Source organism: Stegostoma tigrinum, chromosome 5 (genome assembly GCF_030684315.1).
Source record: "Stegostoma tigrinum isolate sSteTig4 chromosome 5, sSteTig4.hap1, whole genome shotgun sequence".
Lineage (NCBI taxonomy): Eukaryota > Metazoa > Chordata > Chondrichthyes > Orectolobiformes > Stegostomatidae > Stegostoma > Stegostoma tigrinum.
The window spans coordinates 101,794,990-101,817,177 of record NC_081358.1 but is presented as its reverse complement, the minus strand read 5'-3'; the positions used below and the strand labels follow the sequence as shown (position 1 = coordinate 101,817,177).

General features: G+C 39.7%; 1 protein-coding gene across 6 annotated transcripts in view; it reads right to left on the bottom strand.

Moving 5' to 3' along the window:
- phf20l1 (PHD finger protein 20 like 1) overlaps positions 1-22,188 on the bottom strand; it is a 119,060-nt gene that overhangs the window by 70,321 nt on the left and 26,551 nt on the right. For all 6 annotated transcript variants that reach the window (XM_048528396.2, XM_048528400.2, XM_048528398.2 and 3 more), the window contains 3 exons: positions 17,075-17,285; positions 14,224-14,355; positions 12,726-12,808 (listed from right to left, as the gene is read on the bottom strand). In XM_048528396.2, coding sequence (XP_048384353.1) covers positions 12,726-12,808; positions 14,224-14,355; positions 17,075-17,285 — 426 coding nt within the window. The remainder of the gene's footprint in view (positions 1-12,725; positions 12,809-14,223; positions 14,356-17,074; positions 17,286-22,188) is intronic.

Below are 22,188 nucleotides of genomic sequence, written 5' to 3'. Positions count from 1 at the left end.
CCAGCCCGTCCCCGCCTCCCTAACCCGTTCTTCCGCTCACCTATCTCCTCCTCCCATCTCAAGCCACACCTCCATTTCCTACCTACTAACCTCATCCCACACACCACTTGACCTGTCCATCCTCCCCGGACTGACCTATCCCCTCCCTACCTCTCCTCTCCTCATCGCATCTTCAGTCCGCCTCCCCCCCTCTCCCTATTTATTTCAGAATCGTCTCCCCATCCCCCTTTTCTGATGAACGGTCTAGGCCCGAAACGTCAGCTTTCGTGCTCCGAAGATGCTGCTTGGCCTGCTGTGTTCATCCAGCTCCACACTTTGTTATCTTGGATTCTCCAGGATCTGCAGTTCCCATTATCGCCGATCTAAATAGACAGCTACATTATCTCATGCTGTATAAATCCATTTTCCTTTCACCACCACCACCACAAGCTTGTTTTTGTTTTGTATCCTAGTCCTCATGAGATTTTTATTTATGCATTCATGGAATGAGGGCATCGCTGGCTAGGCAGCAGTTATTAGCCATCCCTAACTGTTAACAGTCAACCACAGTGCTACAGGTCTGGAGTCACATGTAGATCAGACCAGGTAAGGATGGAAGCTTCCTTCAAAGTAAGGACGTTAGTGAACCAGATGGGTTTTTCCGAACAATCGACAATGGATTCATGATCATTACATTTAACATTCCACCATGTGCCGTGGCAGGATTCAAACCCAGGTCCCCAGAATGTTGTTATCTTTGTCTCTGGATTAACAGTCCAGCGACAAAACCACTAGGCCATCACGTCCCCAGTGGAGTGCAAGATCAAAAGTTGCAACTTGTCTCCTGTTAGCAATGCTTAAATACTGCACACCAAACAATTGTCTTAACTGTATCTACTTCACTGAACAAATACATTTCAAAATTTTGGTTTCTGCTACACTAGTGTAAAGGTCTGTAAAGTTTCGCATTCAAAATGGAAAATTCTAATCAGCATGTTAATTATTAGTCAAGATCTTTCAATGATCAAGTTGACTTAGAAAGGTCAAGATATTTAGTTATGTCCTTAATTATCAATCAAGGGCCAAAATTCAACAATAAGTAAACAAGTTTAGGTTATACGGTGCAATTTTGTCATTTCATTTCAAACATTTTGAGGACTACAATCCAAAATTCCATAATATTCTTGCCCGTGCAAATCAACAGCACTGAATAATAACCTAGTAAATCAAGTTCCACTTTTAGTGCATAGAATCTAAGATGCATTCTGCAATTCTGATGTTACCACGAGAACTAGAAGTGACTTGTTTACAATTGCAAGTAACTATTCAAATCTGTTATATTCCTTTTCACATTGACATTTTACACTGCTTAAGTCATAGAAATTAGCTCGAGGAAACAGCACTGTAGCTCATTTCAGTTGTTTAGTTTCTGCAGTGTTGCTGCAAATAACCAGCACATTGGTACAATTTAAACCAGACTCTGGAATTCGCAAACTGATTCTCAGGATTTTTTTCTGCTATATGTGACTCACTTATCCTGGCAAATAAATCAGATCCATGAGTCAGCCTCATGTTTCAGAAAAGACTTCCCAGGATGCCGTCAGGAATAGAGTTATAAGAATAGGCCTGACAGGCTGGGGCTTTTTCCACTGGAGCATAGGAGGTTGATGGGTGACCTTATACAGGTTTAAAATCATGAGGAGCACAGGTAAGGTGAATGGCAAAGGTCTTTTCCCTAAGGTCAGAATTACAAAACTAGAGGACATTGTTTTAAGGAGAGAAGAGAAATATTTTTAAAAGAACATGAGGGGCAACTTTTAAACATGAAAAGAGTGATTTGTGTAGAATGAACTGTCAGAGAAAGTGGCAAATACAGGTAGAATTACAATGATTAGAAGATATTCGTATACGTATTTGAATAGGAAAGGTTGGGAGGCGAATGAGCCAAATGCAGGCAAGTGAGACTAGTTTAGTTTGGGAAAGGGTCAGCATAGAGTAGTTGGGCCAAAGGGTCTGTTTCCATGCTGTATGTCTCTACACCAGAGTCAAGACTGACACAGACAAGAAATTCTTTGAAGGCAGAACCTTTACTTGGTTATGTGGAAACAGTAAGGAAGTAGGGCAAATTGAAGGAAGATAAAGAGAGCCAAAGGTATAACAGGCTGCACAATCTGCAATTTGATGATGCAAAGCAGCAAACAATTTGTGCATCACTGGGCATTTCTCAGAAATTTTCTTCAGGAAGGTCAGCTAGTTCCTGACTGACATCAAAATTTATAAGACAGGGCAACAGTGAACGTAGTTTTAGTGTTCCTGACGAGGGCAGAGTGTGAAACAGGCAGTATCAATTGTGGAATTAAACTGGTGCCTGTAGAATAACAGCCGCTCTCAGTAACAAGATGGGCTTTATCTGTTTAAAGGCAGCTGACTTGGAATATTTTAAATTAAACTGGTCCTGACACTCAGTAGGTATCTAGTCAAAGTTTATAAATACTAAATAAAACGAAGCAGATCTGGGTATGTGACATTCAAGCAGCAACAGTGCAAGACTGAAGACTGTACAATAAAAAGAACGCATGATGCCTCTTCATTTACACTTGATTCAAACCATGGTGTAGGAGCACTAAGTTGGAAAATGCTAAGTGTCTGGTAAAATCTCAGTATTTTCTTCAATTAAATTCTACTTAATTGAAGACAGATAGCCATAACAGAAATATAAATTTATGACAGGCAATGCTCATTTGAGGTTTTACGGTAATGGTTTCTTGAATCATGAAACGTGGATAAGAGAGACTAAAGCCAAAATTCACCAACCAACAAAAAAAAATCAAAGTTTCAAACTGGTAGAATTTAATCCAGGTGAATAATAGAATGCTTCTTTTAAATTAGTGAAACTTTTTTTTTGAAAAGGAACTTTGAGTTATCAATCATCTTGTGCACTTCAGAAAGTTGGCCACATTTTCTTCACTTCTCCACCCCATCTCTACAACAGTCAACACACACACACACAAACACACACACACACCTGCTGCACCATCTCAATGTCTCAGCAAGGCCCCTATACAAAGTTCCACTATTGGCTGCTTTCCCGTTTCCTCCTTTTTGTTGGCTCATGATAACAAGGAATAATTCTGTATAAAGAACAGCCAATTCAATTCTGATTCAACTGCATTTTAGAATGATTTGCCAATCCGGAAAATCCAATGTCGGATTTTCAAGGTATCTGAAGTAGCAAAGATATAAGAACATAGGAAGCAGGAGCAGGAGGAGGCCGTATGATCCTTCAAGACTGGTCCACCATTCAATAAGATCATGGCTGACCTTTTCTTGGCCTCAGTTCCACTTATGCACCCTCTCACCATAATCCTTAATTCTTTTACTGTTCTTAAAATCTGAGCTTTAAAAGCATTCAATGAGGAAGTTACTTCAACTACTTCACTGGGAGGTAATTCTAGATTCACAACCCTTTGAGTGAAAAAGTACCCCCTCAGTTCAGTCCTAAATCTGCTCCCCCTAATTTTAATGCTAAGCCCTCTTGTTCTAGTTTCACCCACCAATGTAAACATCCTCTCTGCCTCTATCTTACCTATTCCCTTCATAATTTTATACGTTTCCATAAGATCCCCCACCCCGACCTCATTCTTCTAAATTCATATGAATATAATCTCAGTGTATTCAATCTCTCCTCATAAGCCAATCCTCTCAACTCTGAAATCAACCTAGTGAGCCTTCTCTGCACCCCCTCCAGTGCCAGTATATCCTTTCTCAAGTAAGGAGACCAAAACGCCACACAGTACTTCAGGTTTGGCATGACCAGCACCCTATTGTCCCTGCTTTTCAACTCAATTCCTATAGCAATTAAGGACAACATTCCATTTGCCTTCTTAATTACCTGCTGTGCCTGCAAACCAACCTTCTGTGATTCATGCAGAAGGACACACAGGTCCCACTGCATAGCAGCATGCTGTAATTTTTTTTACTGTTCAAATAATAGGCCTTTTCACTGTTATTCATACCAACATAGATGATTTCACATTTATCAACATCATCACTGTCTGCCAGACCTTTGCCCAAAAAACTACCTATATCCCTCTGCGATCTTTCAAAGCCCTCCGCACACTTTGTTCTACCACTCATCTTACAGTAATCCGCAAACTTTGACACACTACATGCAGACCCCAACTCCAAATCATCTACGTAAATTGTAGACAATTGCAGTCCCAACACCAATCACCAAGGCACACCACCAGTCACTGATTGCCAACTAGAAAAGCACTCATTTATTCCCACTCTTTGCTTCCTGTTAGTTAATTAATCCTCTATCCATGCTAATAGTGCCTGTAACACCACACATCTTTATCTTATGCAGCAACCTTTTGTGCAGCACCTTATCAAATGCCTTTTGGAAATCCAGATACACCAGATCTGCTGGGTCCCCATTGTCCACTGCACTCAATGTCTTCATAGAATTCCAGTAAATTCCCTTTGTGAACTCATGCTCCATCTATCCAATGAGGCAACTTTCATCCAGATACCTTGCTATCTCTTCCCTGATGATGGATTCAAGCATTTTCCCCACTGTAGAAGTTAAGTTAACTGGCCTATAATTTCCTATCTTCTGTCTACCTTCTTTGTTAAACAGTGGTGTCACATTTGCTGTTTTCTAATCTGCTAGAAATGCCCCAGGGTCCAGCAAATTTTGGAAAATTACCACAAGCGTATTTGCTATTATTCCCACCATCTCTTAATACCCTGAGACACATTCCATCAAGGCTAGGAGGCTTGTCTATCATTAGCTCCATTAACATGCCCAACACTACGTCTTTTGCAATAATGATCGCTTCTGGGTCCCTCATTTATCTTAGCGTCCAGGTCATCAAATACTGACATACCTCTCGTGTCCTCCACTGTAAAGACTGACAAAATAGCTGCTCAATGCCTTGGCTATTTCCTCATTTCTCGCCCCACCCCCCCCACCCCACAAACCACCCCCACCCCGGCTTGTTAAATTCCCCTTCTCATCCTCTAAAGGACCAACGTTTACCTTAGCCACTTGTTTTAAATATTTGAAGAAACTTTTGCTGTCAGTCTTTATATTCAGAGTCAGTTTATTCTCATAATCTATCTTACTTTTCCTTATAGTTTTCTTTATGGTTTTCTGTTTATTTTTAATGTCCTCGCAATCTTCTAGTTTTCCTTATCCTACAAAGGCACGGTGGCTCAGTGGTTAGCAATGCAGCGTCGCAGTGCCAGGGACCCAGGTTCGATACCACCCTCGGGCAACTGTCTGTGTGAAGTTTGCACATTCTCTCAGTGTCCGTGTGGTCTTCCTCCACGTGCTCTGGTTTCTGGCCACAGTCTAAAGATGTGCAGACTAGGTGCACTGGCCATGCTAAATTGCCCATGGTGGCCAGGGATGTTCAGCTTATGTGGTTTAGAGGGGAATGGTTCTGGGTGGGATGCTCTAAGGGTTGGTGTGGACTTGTTGGGCCAAAGGGCCTGTTTCCACACTGTTGGGATTCAATGACTGTATGAATTTGACAGCCTTCCTTATTTCCTTTGACATCCATGAGTACCTCTTTTTCTAGAGTCCTTCCTTTTCACTTGTGTATGCTTTTGCTCTGCATTTTGAAAAATTGTTTTGCTGCTCAACTGTCCCACCATAAAATCTTTGCTTCCAGTCTACTTCAGCCAACTCCTCCCTCATCCTATTGAACCCTTCTTTGTTTAAGCACAGGACTCTGGTATTGGATTTTATCTTCCACTTTCCATCTGTATTCTAAATTCAACCACACTATGATCACTCCTTCCAAGAGATCATTAATTATGCCTGTCTCATTATACAATCAGTCCAGATCCCTCACCAGTTCCATTACATATTGCTCAAGAAAACTATCGTGGATACATTCAATGAACTTCTCCTCAGAGCTGCCTTGACCAAATCGACAAATTTCCCATAACTGCCATACCATTTTTACAGGTATTAGTCATTTCTTTGTTTATTGCCCCAGCGCGACACTATTATTGATGGTCTACAGACTACACTCAGTGACTTTTCTTCTTCGAATTTCTAATTTCCAACCAAATAAATTTTCTCCATAGAATCTATATCATGTCTCACCACCACCTTGATGTCAACCTTAATTATCAGAGAAACTTCACTTCCCTTACCTTCCTGTCTGTCCTTCCAAGTAGTCTGATATCCTTGGATACTTAAATTCCCACTTGTGACCACCCTGCAACCATGTCTCCATCATACTCATTCGCAATGACTTAAGCCATTAACTCACCGACCTGTTTTCAAATGCTACGACCATTCAGGTAAAGAGTCTTTATGCCAGGTTTCATACCTTCTTTTTGAATTCCAGCATCTCCATTAAGATCTCCGGGCTTTTCTTTCCTCTTAAACTTTCTTCATAATCCTTAATGTAGTTAAACCCTCCTGCATAGATATTAACCTGTTGCTTTCTTTTCTATTTACATCCTGTCATTTTCACCATGCCTTCCACCCATCCCCCACCCCAACTCACTAGCTTAAAGTCCTCGTGACCAGCCCATTTTTCCTTTTTGCTAGATCACCGGTTCCAGATCGGTTCAGGTGGAGGACATCCCAGTAGCATAGATCCCCTCCTGTTCCAAAACTGATGCCAATGCCCCATGAAATGGAACACCTCTTTCCCACACCACTCCTCGAACCAGGTGTTTACTTTCAAACTTTTCCTACCCTTAAAACAATTTGCACATGGCTTGGATAGTAATTATAACCCTTGAGGTCCCGTTCCTTACTTTTGTTCATAGTGCTTGACAATCTCTAAACAGATCCTCTTTTCTAGCCTTACCTTAGTTGTTTGTCCTCACATGGACCACAACTGGATCTTCACCCTCCCTCTCGAATATCGTTTCGTTTCAGAGACTCTCGATCCTGCTTAAAAAGGATGCTACCAATCCCACTAATTACAGGAGTTCCCTACAACTACCACTGGTCACTTTGTTCACCCCCTTAAATGGCCTTCTGCACCACGGTTTAGTCATCAGCTGGTTCATCGCCCGTGTAGCCCTTTTCCTCATCCTCACACAGAGTAAGTAACTCATATCTGTTGGACAAGGTCAAGAGCAGAGCTTCTCTGTTCCTGAATTCAGGATCACCCTACCTGCTTCACATGCAATCACACCTTGCTGTCCCTCATCACTGACTGAATTTTGAAGTATTTAATCTACCAGGTGTGACTGCCTCCTGAAGCAAAGTGTCCAGGTACTTCTCCCCCTCCCGAAGAGGGTGCTGTGGTGCTTGAAGCTCAGATTCCAGCTCACCAACTCTAAAGGCAAAGATCCTTGAGCAACCAACACTTGCCGCAGATGTGGTTACTGCAGCTCGCAGTGGGAACTGCCAGGTCGCATCATACTGCTACTGCACATCAGCCGCCCAGTCATCTCTACTTAGTTAATCAATTTATATAAATTTATGAATAAATAGTTTCTTAATACTTCTTTGCTATACTCTTTCAAATTTAGCACAGGCTTCCTACCAGCCAATCAGGTCACAGCTTCCATGTGACATTACTACAGTAATTTTTCTGCAGCTACAATGCGCCCCGAGCTCAGTTAGTTTTTTACTCACTGTGCTGCTGCTCGACCCTGCAAGTACTCCCTGAAGACTCATATTTAACTACTATTTAATAATAAGTTAGTAAAAGGGTAATGTCTGAGGATTGGCAGATAGCTAAACCAATTCATTCATTAAAAGAAAGCATAAAATATCCAGGGAATGGAAGGCCAGTCAGTCTAACATCAATGGTTGGAAAAGTAATAGGGCTCTTACTGAAGAGAATGGAAGAACATTCAGAATGAGGTGCAATGAAGAACAGTCAACAGGATTTCAAAAGTTAAAATTTCAACTGAACAACCTTCTTGAATATTTTTGAGGCAAAAAGAGAATAGACAATGCCTATGTAGAAGATGTAATTTATATGGATATTGGTAGGGGATTTTACCTTTGAACAAAGACTGGGATGCAATAGTGTTAAGGGATCAGGTGAAGGGGAGCTTGTGAAGTGTGTACAAGAAAATTTTCTTATTCAGTACATGGACATGCCTACTACAGAAAGAGCAAACCTTGATCAACTCTTGGGAAATGAGGCAGGGCAAGTGTTTGAGGAGTCAGTGGGGGAGTGCTTTGGGGCAAGTGATCATAATTCTATTGGTTTAAAATAGTTACGGAAAAGGATAGACCTGATCTAAAATTTAAGAGTTCAAAATTGAAGGAAGGCCAATTTGATGGTATTAGATAAAAACGGACTCTTCAGGGGGGTGGGGGGGGACAAATTCACAGGTAGAGTCGGCTGGAAAATGGTAAGCCTTCAAATATGTAATAACGGAGTCCAGGGACAGTAATCCATGATAGGTTGAGGGGCAAAACAGGTAGATGTAGGGAAGGCTAGATGACAAGAGAATTTCAGGTTTTGGTCAAGAAAAAGGAAGAAGCATGTTTCAGGTATAGACAGTAGGGATCGAGTGCACTCCTCCAAGAGTACAAGGAGTATGAAGAGAAATCAGGAGGCAAAAAGGGGACTATTTGAGATAGCTATGGGAAGTTGGGTTTAAGATAATCCAAAGAGATTCTATAAATACATTAAGGACAAAACAGTAACTAGGGAGAGAAGAGAGCACCTTAAAATCAACAAGGAGCCCACGTATGAAACCACAGGAGTTGGGGGGAGATATTAAATGAATGTTTTGCCTCAGGGTTTACTGTGGAGGATATGGAAGTTGGGAAAATAATTAACAATATCTTGAAAAAAGTGTCCATATTACAAAGGTGGTGGTGCTGGATAAAGGTGCATAAATACCCTGGACCAGATCAAGTGTACCCAAGAATTTTGTGGGAAGATAGGGAAGTGATTGTTGAGATATTTGTATCATCCATAGCCACAGGTGAGGTGCCAGAAGACTAGAGGTTGGCTAAGATGGTGCCATTATTTAAGAAAGGTAGGAAGGAAAAGCCAAGGTATTAGTGAGCCTGACAGTGATGGGCAAGTTGTTGGGAGGGGGTTCTGAGGGGCAGGATTTACATGCATTTGGAAAGGTAAGGACTGATTTGGGACGGTCAATGTGGCTTTATGTATAGGAAACCTTGTCTCACTAACTTGACTGAGTTTTCTGAAATAGTGATGGTGAGGATTGATGAAGGCAGAACAGTGGACGCTGTCTATATGGACTTCAGTAAGATATTTGACAAGGTTCTGCATGGTAGACTGGTTAATGAGGTTAGATCGCATGGAATACAGGGAGAATTAGTCATTTGGATATAAAACTGGTTAGAAGATAGGAGACAGAGGGTGGCAGTGGAAGGTGGCTTTTTAGAAGTTGGAGGCCCAAGACCAGCAGAGTGAAGGGACTGGTGCTAGGTCCACTGCCTTTTGTCATTTATATATAAGATTTGGATTTGAGTATAGGAGGTATAGTTAGTAAGTTTGCAGACGATACCAAAATTGTTAAGCAAGTGCTTAAACAATTACCAGGAACAGGCAAAAATGTAGACTTGAGGTTACAATCAGATCAGCCATGATCTTTGATCTTATTGAATATCAAAACAGACTGGAAGGTTATGCTGGAGGCGATGGCCGAATGGTACTACTGCTGTACTGTTAATCCAGGACCCAGATCAAGTCTGGGGACCCAGGTTCAAATCCTGCCTTGCCAGATGGTGGAATTTGAATTCCATAAAGATGTCTGGAATCAAGAACCTAATGATGACCATGAATCCATTGCTGATTCATCAGCCCAGTTTTCACCCACTCAATCTGTCTCTATCCCTGTGTAGACTCTGTCATCTTTACCACTTGCCTTTTCACCTAACTTTGCATCATCTACCAACCTGGCTACAATATTTTCCAGTAGGTTTCAAAGAATAACCATTTCATTCTAATAACTGAGATTCTACTCTGTGAACTTTAAAAAAAATTGATAAGGAGAGCAGCAGTGGGCAATCAAACCTCCATTCAGTAGCTGTGGTAGCCAAGTCCTTCCGACTAAACCAAAACAGAATCTGCTGGAAAAACATAGCAGGTATGGCAGCATCTGTTCTAATCATCACTCACTAAACCCAAATCGTTAACTTTGATTTATCTTTTCATTTGCTGCCATATCTGCTGAGTTTTTCCAGCAATTTCTGTTTTTGTTTCTGATTTCCAGCACGTGCAATCCTTTTGGCCTTCTCACTTGAACGCAGTTCAAGAATCAATTCAAATTTGGCTTCTCCCTTTCCCGAAGGAGGGTCACTGGGCCCAAACACTGCTTTCTCTCTGTAGATGCTGCCACACCTACTGAGATTTCTGAGCAATTTCTAAATTTCAGCATCCAGTCTGTTTTTTATTGCTATGATCCATGTAGATGGGGTCATCAACTTTGCAACCTGACCCTTCTTTACAATGCACCTAAAAATCTACCTCAGATCAATCACTCATTCTGTCATCTGCTCTAAGTTTCACCAACTCATCATCAAATTATTGTAGAACACTCAAAGCACTTTGGAAATGCTGTTAAAGCAAAGACACTATACAAATGCAAATTGTTCTTGGTGTTGCCCTGAGCACAATTTTCTTAAAATTACAGGAATGCTTAGTTTTTTTGCCCGTCTGCAAAGTTTTCTGCTATCCTAGAAACAGGTATAGAGGCCCAAATTGGAGGAAAAAAAAATCCTTAGAACATAGAACATTACAGCACAGTACAGGCCCTTCGGCCCTCAATGTTGTGCGGACCTGTCATACCGATCTCAAGCCCATCTAACCTACACTATTCCATGTACGTCCATATGCATGTCCAACGACGACTTAAATCTACCTAAAGTTGACGAATCTACTACCATTGCAGGCAAAGCGTTCCATTCCCTTACTACTGAGTAAAGAAACCACCTGACATCTGTCCTATATCTTTCACCCCTCAATTTAAAGCTATGCCCCCTTGTGCTCGCCGTCACCATCCTAGGAAAAAGGCTCTCCCTATCTAATCCTCTGATTATTTTATATGTCTCAATTAAGTCACCTCTCAACCTTCTTCTCTCTAACAAAAACAGCCTCAAGTCCCTCAGCCTTTCCTTGTAAGGCCTTCCCTACATACCAGGCAACATCCTAGTAAATCTTCTCTGCACCCTTTCCAAAGCTTCCACATCCTTCTTGTAAAGTGGTGACCAGAACTGTACGCAATACTCCAAGTGCGACCGCACCAGAGTTTTGTACAGCTGCAGCATAACCTCTTGGTTCCAGAACTCGATCCCTCTATTAATAAAAGCTAAAACACTGTATGCCTTCTTAACAGCCCTCTCAACCTGGGTGGCAACTTTCAAGGATCTGTGTACATGGACACCGAGATCTGTCTGCTCATTTACACTACCAAGCATCTCACCATTAGCCCAGTATTTTGCCTTCCGGTTACTCCTACCAAAGTGCATCACCTCACACTTGTCTGCATTAAACTCCATTTGCCACCTCCCAGCCCAGCTCTGCAGCTTATCTGTGTCTCTCTGCAACCTACAGCATCCTTCGTCACTATCCACAATTCCACTGACCTTAGTGTCATCTGCAAATTTACTAACCCATCCTTCTACGCCCTCATCCAGGTCATTTATAAAAATGTCAAATGGCAGTGGATGTTACTGTTAATGTTAACATTAATTTACACTTCTAAATAAAAACATTAAACTTAAGGAAAATAGGGGAGAAAAGTCTCAATGCTATTACCAAGGCAAAGCTTCAAATATGCTTTTCCACACTACATTTTCAACATTTCAATGGTGACTACCTGAAATAGGGAAAGCTGCAGGATGCAAACACAAAATCTTGATGAACTTCATTCACTGAAACTGTATACTGGCTCAACTGAATACAGCAATTGCAAGAATTGGCTTGGTTGAGACTGATAAAGGGATTGAGGAGGGTATAGGTGACTCAGTCAAATACAAACCTCTTGAAAGGGATCAAATACGTCTTTTTAAAAATAACTCTCATAAATTCATTTGAATCATTTTTGTGGAAAATAATTTTAACTCATCTTTTCCAAATCATTTGTAAAAGATAAGAGTCGATACAGCGTGGAGGTAGAGGAGCACCAGTCAGGCAGCATCAGAAGAGCAAGAAAGTCAACCTTTCCGGTCAGGATCCTGCAGCTCCACATTGTATTGACTCTGACTTCCAGTATCTACAGTTCTTGCTAAATCGCCCATTTGGAAAAAAATACATGCTGACTAATTTTCAGAAATGGAATGACAGAAAAGATACTCAAAAAAGACTTCTCATAGTTCTTTATAATAGTTGAAAATCAGCATTTACTATTATAAAGCTAATTTTGTTGAAATATGTTTGAATATTCACCATTTTACTGTTTAAAAAAATTTCTTGTTAGTTAAACCTTAAACAAGTTCTAATCTATTGTTTGGGCCTTTTCCAACGCTACAAAGAACATGTCAAGATGCAAGCTAAGTCAATTAGGTGCAGTAAACTGGATCGTGTCCTCTATTTGAGGACACTGCAGATTTATCAAAATAGGTGGGGCAATTTAGGAACACAAGTTTAAGATATTGATAGCAATAAAAAACAACTTCCAAAAATATAACCTCCAAAATTTATATGCTTTCGAAACATGTAGGCATTTGCTGTGATTCTAACTACAATTGTGATCTTTACTCTCTCCAGCTTTGGGTAGTGTTGCTAGCCCTGTAGCTAGCTAAAACATATTTAAAAATTGCTTCATACCTGATCAGGCACATGGTGGCTTCCAATACCATCTTCCAGCATTTCAGAACCATCACCACTCACAGCTTTTGAGGCCAGTAGGCCTGCAGGACAGAATTGTGAACAACCCTTTTGTTAGCATATTTACTCATTTTTTCAATGAAATACAAAACAAGTAAAAACATTAGTATAATTTTAATATCCCATATTTTATTCAATCTTCCAAAAGGGTCATGTGTGGCTCATTTTACTTTTCTGTAGTCATGCTGAACCCTGCAGTATTGAGATCTACAGACAGTCAGCGTATTTAACACAAAAGAGAGTTGCTTCAGGGGTCAGATTCATGTTAGCTCATGAGAACAACCGAAGAGATGCTACTTGACTTGATCAGCCAAATACTGGGATGTATAGCGTACGCAGCTGGCACCAGTGAAATTCATGCAAATGTTGTTTGGTTGTGTGGTAAGCAGTGCATTTTATTGAACTGGAAGCAGTCTGTTAGCAGAAGATGCCATTTGCAAAGCTACTGCATATTAGAAGCATAGTAGTTTAATTTGTTCAAGTTTCCCATATACTTTCATTTGTTTCAATAAACAAAAGGCCAAGCCTCCGTGCCAGTCCAACACCAGCGCTGCAACATCAGCAAAAAGAAAGCCTCTCCTATTGCAATTATCATGTGAATCTTCATGTCTGATAGCTAATGAACAGAAAGGATTAGATGAAATTTGACTCGAAGACAAACAATAATTCATGACTAGATGCTCCCATCTCCAAAATAAGACAGTACTGGGGAAAATGATGTACACAGAATATTTAAATTAGGAGAAAAAGAATTGTCAGTAGTACACTGCAAAAGGAGATAAAGCTAAAAAGTGAACAAAAATGAAAACACATAATTTGCAGCATCATTCACTGCTCATGCTAATTGCACTCAAAACAAGTGGCTTGCTAGGCCACTGCAGAGTCACCCACAAGGCTGAAAGTCTGGAGTAACATATAGATTAGAATGGTTAAAAATGATAGATTTCCTTCCCAAAAAGGCATTAGTGATCGAGATGTATTTTTATAAAAATCAATTATGGTGTCACGGTCACCACAGCAGAGACTAGTTTTTAATTCCAGATTTTATTAATTGATTCATATACTACCACATAGGATTTGAACTCATCATGATTATACAGACGTCTACATTACATATCCAGTGACATTATCACTATACAACTGTCCGCCTCAGTAAAGTTCCAATCCCCATGCAATATAACAGAAGTTGACTGATTTAATTATTGTAAACCTGATAATTAAAAAACTCTTAAGCACTGGACCAACCAAACTGCACTCAGTAGTTGTGTTGGCCCCCATAGGGAAATGACTACTTCAGATCTGATAAACAGAATGCCCCTTGTGACTTATTAAGCAGTTTGTTATGGAAACGCAAACACGCCAATAGGTTTTTAATGCAGAACAGGCATCCAGATGTCCAAAACGGAGCTCTGTACCTAAACTTCCAACTAGTTCTAACCTGTGATTTTGTTGAGACGTGCTCTTTTTGCCTGAAATGAGCAGATGACATTAGTTTTCCTCTTCCTTGCACCTGATGTTTCTGCATGTCCTGAAGTCTGCTTTGGCTCAAAGGTCAATGGCTCAGAGTTTCCTAAGTAACAAAAATAGTCATTAAGGTTCAACATCACAATACAGAACTTGATTAAATTAATTCAGATTCAAAGTCTATTTACTTTGAATACAGGCAAATAAACTCAGTACAGTAGTGACTGATCTTTGTCAATTAAACATTGATCTATTCGCAATTTTTGTTTAATGCCCATTTTCGGTCCTGAAAACAATGTAGTGATGTATAATCCATTTTGTATCTTATCCCAATATCAATACTTCACGTGTAGGAGCTTGGGCAAGTTCAACCACTTAATTTCCCTGTAAAGATCCGAATACCTCTGATCTTGCAGCTCACATTTGTTTATCCCCTACTGGTTGGCCTACTTTGCTAAGGTTTACAACTGCTGAGTAGCCACTATAGATATTTTCTATTCAACCAGTTCAGAAATATTATATTCTATGGTCTTTAATCACACCAATTCTGTATTTGTTCAGAGCCCTGATCATAAATTTAAGAATAAACTTTTGCATTTCTTTCCATCTGCCAAGTGTTAACTCCTTAAAACTCAGCAACTCCACAGGCACAGCTTGGCCTTTGCTACCTCACCCAAACCAATCAATTTTTGTACCCGAGACATTGTCTACTAGAATTGTATTTGTATAGTTGCTTATACACAAACTACACTTCAAAACAACATTGGATTATGCAATCCAAAAATCTTTGGGGGTCATTAATATTTTAAACTAAATGTTTACCCTGTGTACTTAGTTCACTAGCAGCTGAGCCACTCATATTCAGAGAGGCTCTATTCCCTGAGGAATTCTAAATAAAACAGCAACAGGTTCTGGCAGATACACCAATAGACAAAACTTAAAAGACCGAAAAGTTGATGATTATTTAAGTATTTAGAAAATAAAGGACCATGATATTTTGAGATTCTTAGCCATAATTAAGAGCCTAAAGATAATCCACTGCAATGTGGACAATTTCTAACTTGAGCTATTAATTCTCACGTATATCTGAAAATACTTATCACAACAGTTAAGGGACATTCACCACAAATGAACTGAAGGCTGCAAAATGCCACTGAAAATTAGAGAGTATGATAACTTGACAAAACTAACTCTCCTCAGTTTCAGCTTCCTTGCCTTGAATGAGAGGTAACAGGTGCAATTCTTACACAATCTTGGCAGACCGTCTCCTCTCAGACTCAATGAATGCTACATTACCACAAACACTTTCTTTTGGTACCATCACCAAATGCATGTATTATTTGTTTAGATGGAAATTAGTTCTCATTTTTGCGTACAGAACATAAATGTATAATACTGATGCTGCAAATCTGAAACAAAGACAGAAAGTTCTGGGAATACACAGATCGGTATAATTAATTTGGTTGAAAACTGTGCATTCTGGGACAGCCCAAGGACATGAACAACTACTTTGTAAAAAATTGAGTTTTGGAATGATTTTGACACTTTCAGCTACTTATCTGGCATTACTTATCAAAACTAGGTTTTAAACTTCCTACCAGTCTTGCTTTAAGATGCTTTTTAAAATCTCTAGCCAAGGTTTTCTAGTATCTCCTTATGGTTCAGTCAAATTTCAATTTAAAGTGGTCCTCATGGAAGACAATTATTTATTTACACTTCAACTTACTTACACTTTCATTGTTGCTGAAACAAAAAAAAAGGACAATGGGCACATGTCCATGCTGTCCCTTTACAAGAGTTAACCAGTTCAATCCAGTCCCAATAGAAAGATATAAAATGCTCAATTATTTCATCTCTCAAGCTATTGAAGTCAAGGCAATAAACTTGCCTTCATAATATATCCTTAAATGTTCAAATGTAATTTGGGCAACTAAGTATTTCTTTCAAAACCAATATATTTTCTCAAACTGACCAATGCTTTAAAATGGGGGTCTCACAAAAGTTTCTATATAACAAACATTTCCCTGCAGTATTCCAGAAAAGTTAAGTCCAACATTCCATGAGTTTTCCTACTTACATTTTGTACCTGTGTACAAGCTACAACTGCTTATACAGACAGGTATAGTCAAATTCCTTTGCTCCTCAGCTCCTAGCCTGTCATTATATGTCGAAAACACTTCTAAATTAACATTTTGGTCTTATTCCCAGAGTGAACAATATCTCATCATGATATCACATATAGGTAGCTTTCGGAGCAGTAAAGGAAATAGGAGAGTCACTAAATGAGCGGCACGGTGACTCATTCGTTAGCACTGCTGCCTCAGTGCTAGGGACACTGCTTCCACGTTGTGGGGATTCTATGATTCTATAGAAATTCACTTAAGAACCAGACAGCAATCACAACATAAGTGTATTGAGTCTACTTTCATTGTGTGCTTCCTTAACATTTAAATAAATAGAAAAGATGGCTAAAGGACAGTAGAAACACAGAGTAAAGAAACCGAAATGCGCATAAAAGATTAGGATGACTGCTTCGGTTGAGAATGAATCATCAAGTGGGACTTTTAGGACTAAATGTCTCACTTCTGTAACTAAGTGCTCAACAACAAAGGAAAATTGTGCTATTTAAAATTTAATTTGCTTTCAACTGCATAGGACTCCAGCTCTGGATTTGTTCCCTCAACAGTTCTCTTTTATACTTATCAAACATTCACGCTAACCAATGACTAATCTTTTGATCATCTGTCCTAATTTCTCCACATGATTGCATTTAATTTAATGTGTAAGACAGAATTTAAGATGTTATAAATAAAAATTATACTAACCTGAGATAGCAAAAGATGCAAGTTCTTCTGGTTTTTTGTGCACTTCATCCACTGGTTCTTTAACTTCTGACATCACTCTCCCTTTCTTGAAGTGGGATCCTCTCCCCACTTTTCTCCCCACTTTTTCCTTAATAACCCGGGGTTTTCCGACTGTCTTATTCTTTGCAGCAGCAGCTGCTGCTGTAGCAGCTTTAACAAGAGCTAACCAGTCCTATGAAGAAAATGTTCCATCCTTCAGAATCATTTTTTTTAAAAAGAGAACAGGGAAAAAGCAGAAGACTGTCACAACTCTGGAGTCTCAACACGGTCATGAAAGTTTGACGAGTTTATCCTCCAAGGTTTCAAGTTGAAATCCCTAAACATATGCTGAGGTAGCTGATTTTGGGTGCAGTAGTGGAGGAAATACAAATGGCTATGTGCACCGATTCCAGAGGCAAATATCAGTTAGGTCTGTTGTTTCTTATTGCTATGTAATGGCGATAGCTGGAGTTGGATTGGTGGTTAAGGTAAGGACAGAATTGTGATTATCTTAATTACTCCATGCCTTGGTACAGGATGATCATCATTACCAATAGAACCATATTTAAAATATCAAAAGCCAACACATTTAGATTTGCTGAGAACTAGTGGGGGGGAAAAAACTGGCCATTATTGCTGTCCAGTTTATCATTATAAATATAGACAAAACGTCAGCTGCCCTACCCCAAAAACAAAAAAAAAAGCACCACTTTTCCTTTTCCTCTGCAGAAGGATTTTAAATAAATGCTGTGGATTCTATGGTTAGAAGATATGAAGGTCCATATGCGTTGCATTAATAAATTTATAATAATTACAGCAAACTTGTCACTTAGCATGCCCAAGAAATGATGATACTGGCTAATCAAAAATTAGTGTTAATGTCTTGAGGCATGAAGAAACTGATGAATCTAATCATCAGGGCTGAGAGAATAGGGTGCTTCTGATTAGTGGAAAGCTGAGACCAGAGCGAGGACAGTCATATAGAACTACCAAAGAGTTTGACAAATTTTGTTCAGTTGTGACAGCAGGATGGACAGGGAACAAGCTGTTTCTATTTTTTTTAAATAATTTATTATCTGAACATTTAAAGTGATTGGCTTTTGAAAGAAAAAAAAAGTTGCCAAAAATTCCAGTTGGAGAAGTTTCTCTACATATTACAAATTGTGTGCAATACAAACTTTCTACCCTCAAACATTGCTATATGGTCATACTGTTTCACATTTACTGTTGTAAATATCAATGTCAATATCAATGTCAATACTTCCCATTCAATTCTGCAGAATCAAGTGAGATAGAATTGTAGCTCTGGCCATAGACAGTTCTATGGAAAGAAATATTTGAGTTTCCCTGAGTTCCATTATCAATAAGTAAATAATATTTATCAATGGCTTGTGAGTATCACTAAAAGTAATTTATTAGCTTGGGAAAAAAGTGAAAGCAGCATTCATTTGAAGTAAATTTAGCAATCCATGTTTTATAGCACAGAGAAATTTATGAATTGCATCATCATAAATTATGATGAATTTTACAGTGACAAAGAAAAGTAATTGATTCAAATATTTCAAGGCAATGCAATCAATTTCTTTAGCTGGCTTTCCCTTAGCTTTGTGAAGCTGCATGAGATGCAACGATATACAGGACTTTAAGTATTACCTGTCGATCACTCCTTGTATTGTCCACAGGAAGTTAGTGAACATTGATTTTCATACGAAAATGAAGGGACATACAATTTGAAACTGAATTTTAGTGCAGATAAGGATGTACTGCAGGTAAGATAATGTGTAGTCTGCCTATTCTTCATTTTGGTATGAAGAATAAGCAGACTACATCTTCTTTTAGAAAAATGACATCAAAATTGGCCATAGAAGCACAGAACCAAAAGGTCAAAACAATTTAAAAATAACTCAGTGGCAACATAGGCCAACCAGGTCATTTAAAAACGTACAGGTCTGGGCTCCTTACAAAAAGAAAGTTGGAAGTTTTTTAAAAATTCCAATGGTTGATATCAGAATTTGAAGTAATGTCTTTCAAGGTAAATTGTTCAGCTGGGGCTCTCTTCTATAAAGGCGAGTCCTGAAGGTGGACCAATGGATCCTTAAAATTATAGAAGTGCTTGACCTCGACAAATTTTCCACTATGAAAGAGAACAAAGCTAAGTTTTCAGTAAATTCAATAATGAATCTAAAAGAAAACAATTTAACTCAGATAATTACAAAGAGGGACGATCTTCCACAAGGATTAGTGAAGGCCAATAGCAAAGTTGTACATAAGAAATGAAAATTCAGGAGAAAGGAATAATTAGGAGAATGAATTGATGGAATTTAGGTGGGAAAAAGCTTGTGTACAACATAAACAGCAGTTAGTTAAACAGCAGTTTGCTAAATGACTTCTTCTGGGCTACACAAGGAGAGAAATGCCCAAATCGTATCTCTGGCTTATTACTCCAAAAACTCAGCCAACGTCCAAGGGCCTGGGTTTGAATCCTGCCACAGCAGATGGTCAAATTCAAATACAATAGAATACCCAGGATTAGCAATCTACTGGTAACCACAAAACCACTGTTGGAAAAATCCACATGGTTCACTGATGTTCTTCAGGGAAGGAAACTTACCGTCCTCACCTAGTCTGCCCTACACGTGACTCCAGACTCGCAATGCTGATTCTGAACTACCCTCTGAAAGGGTCTATCAAGTCACTCAGGTGTATCAATTGCTACAAACTCCCAAGAGCAAAAAAAAAATCACATGGACTACCTGGCGTCGACCTAGACACTGGGAAAAGCCAACGGTAGAAACGGTCCTTTCGACCCTGCAAAGTCTTCCTTACTAAGATCCAGGGGCTAGTGCCAAGATTGGGAGAGCTGTCTCACCGCGTCAGGCTATTGTCTGCCTAGCCATACTCATGAAATCATACTGTACAATGCCCAAGACACCACCGACACCCTAAATATGCCCAAACCACTGGCAGGACAAACACAACAGGTGACAGCACAGTGTTATGCAATCAGGAGGAAGCTGCCCTGGGAGTCCTCACTGACTGCAGCCTCTATGAAGTCTCATGGCTTCAGATTAGCAATGAAACTTCCTGCTAATTACCACGAGCCATCTTCTCTCAGCCGATGAATCAGTACTCCCCCATGTTGAGGAACACTTGGAAGAGGCACTAAGGGAGATAAGGGGGTAAAAGCTTACTTTGGGTGGAGGATTTCAATGTCCACTAGCAAGTGACTCGGCAGCAGCACCTCAGTGGTCTGGTCAGGTCATAAAGGAAGTAGCTGCTAGACTGCATCGGCTGGAGGGTGAGGTAATCAACAAGGCAGAAAAATATATTTTCCCTCATCACTACCGATTTGCATGCTGTAGATGCATCTGTCCAACACAGCATGTAGTTCCTGGGGGAAAAAATGCCCCATCTCCACATCGAAAATACCCTCCATCGCTGCACTAAATGGGGCCGACTCTGAACAGATCTAGCAACTAAAGAGTGGGCATCAATGAAGTGCTGTGGATCATGAACAGCAGTAGAAGCAAAATAACCTACAATCTCATGGGCTGGCATACCGTCCACTCAGCCATTACTACAGAGCCAGGGAACAGCCGTGATTCAAAACAGTGTGGCAAGGAGGGTAAATGCCAGAAGCAACATCAGGCATGATTAGCAATGAGGTGTCAACCTGGTGAAGCTCACAAATAGGACTACCTGCTTGCCAAACAGCATAAGCAAGCGATAACACAACCAAAACATCAGGTTTAAGCTCGGCAATCTCGATTATCCAATTTTGAGCGATTAAACCATTCATTGAAGGAACAGGGTCCACAAATATCCCCGTTCTCTATGGCAGAAGAGTCCAGCACCTTGGGGTAAAAGATAAGATTAACGCTGCTGCAGGAATTTTCAGCCAGAAATGCCAGATGAATAATCCAGGAGTCTTCAACATCACAGACACCAGTCTTCAACTAATTCAAATCACTTGACATGCTATCAAGAAAAAGTTGGAAACACTGGATACTGCGAAGGCTATGGGCCCTGACAACATTCCAGCAACAATACTGAAGACCTGTGTTCCACAACTTGTGGCCCCCCTGGCCAAGCTATTCTGGTACAGAGAGTATACTAGCATTGACCAACAATGTGGAAAACTGCTCAGGAAAAAGGCAGGACAATCCAACCTGCTAATTACAGCCCCAGTCTGCTCTCGATCATCAGCAAAGTGATGGAGAAAGCTCAAGAAAACAACTCGTTATGACCTTCTCAAGGGCAACTAGGGACTGGCAAACTCATCTGCTGAGTTTGCTTTGAATACATTTGTCTATGTAAAGCATTAGTAAAGCTCAGTAAATATAATCTTAGCGACAGAAAATGTTAGAGTTTTTAAACAAACTTTCTACTTATAATAGGGAAGGTCTTTTGTTGTTTTTCTTTATTTAGCTGTTTTATTTTAACGAATTGTCTTCATTAAAATTTATTTTACTAAATTTACCAGGCCTTCTAGAGAGCACAAATCTTTATTGTATAGACCCATAAAAGTTCACAGCATGAATTGAGGCCATTTGATCATTACACCTTCATCTGTTTTGTGTTCAAGTAATGCAAAGCAAAGTGCATTCTGATTCAACATGCGTAACACTGGCATGCTTCTCAGCACTTTCTGCAACTCCTTCAGCTCCAGGTTTAACAGAAATAAAATTACATAGGACTTGTACTTCTACACTTGAGCCCGTCTGAGCTGCAGCCTCAATCACACGTCCCTCTTTCGGTTGCGAACTTCCTAAGTATGGTAGTGAAAGTTCAAGATTAGTAACAATGTTATACTTTCTCAGCTGAAATGTGAAACAACCTGCAGAGAAACTTGTCAGAAGGTCAAGGTCAGAAAGTGAAGATCATTTGGCCACGAAAAGAGCAGGAGGTCTAAAAGTGCAAATACGCTTCTGAATTTAACAGAGACTACAACAGATTACAGCATTTCTCTTTAAAACATAAAAAGGTAGCACAGGTCAGTTTGAAGAAGTTCCACAGGCTTTTGACAATTACTTTTGTCTGAAAACAAATTCTTGAAAGAGGTCAGCATTCAGGCAAACAATATTTTCTACAGTTCA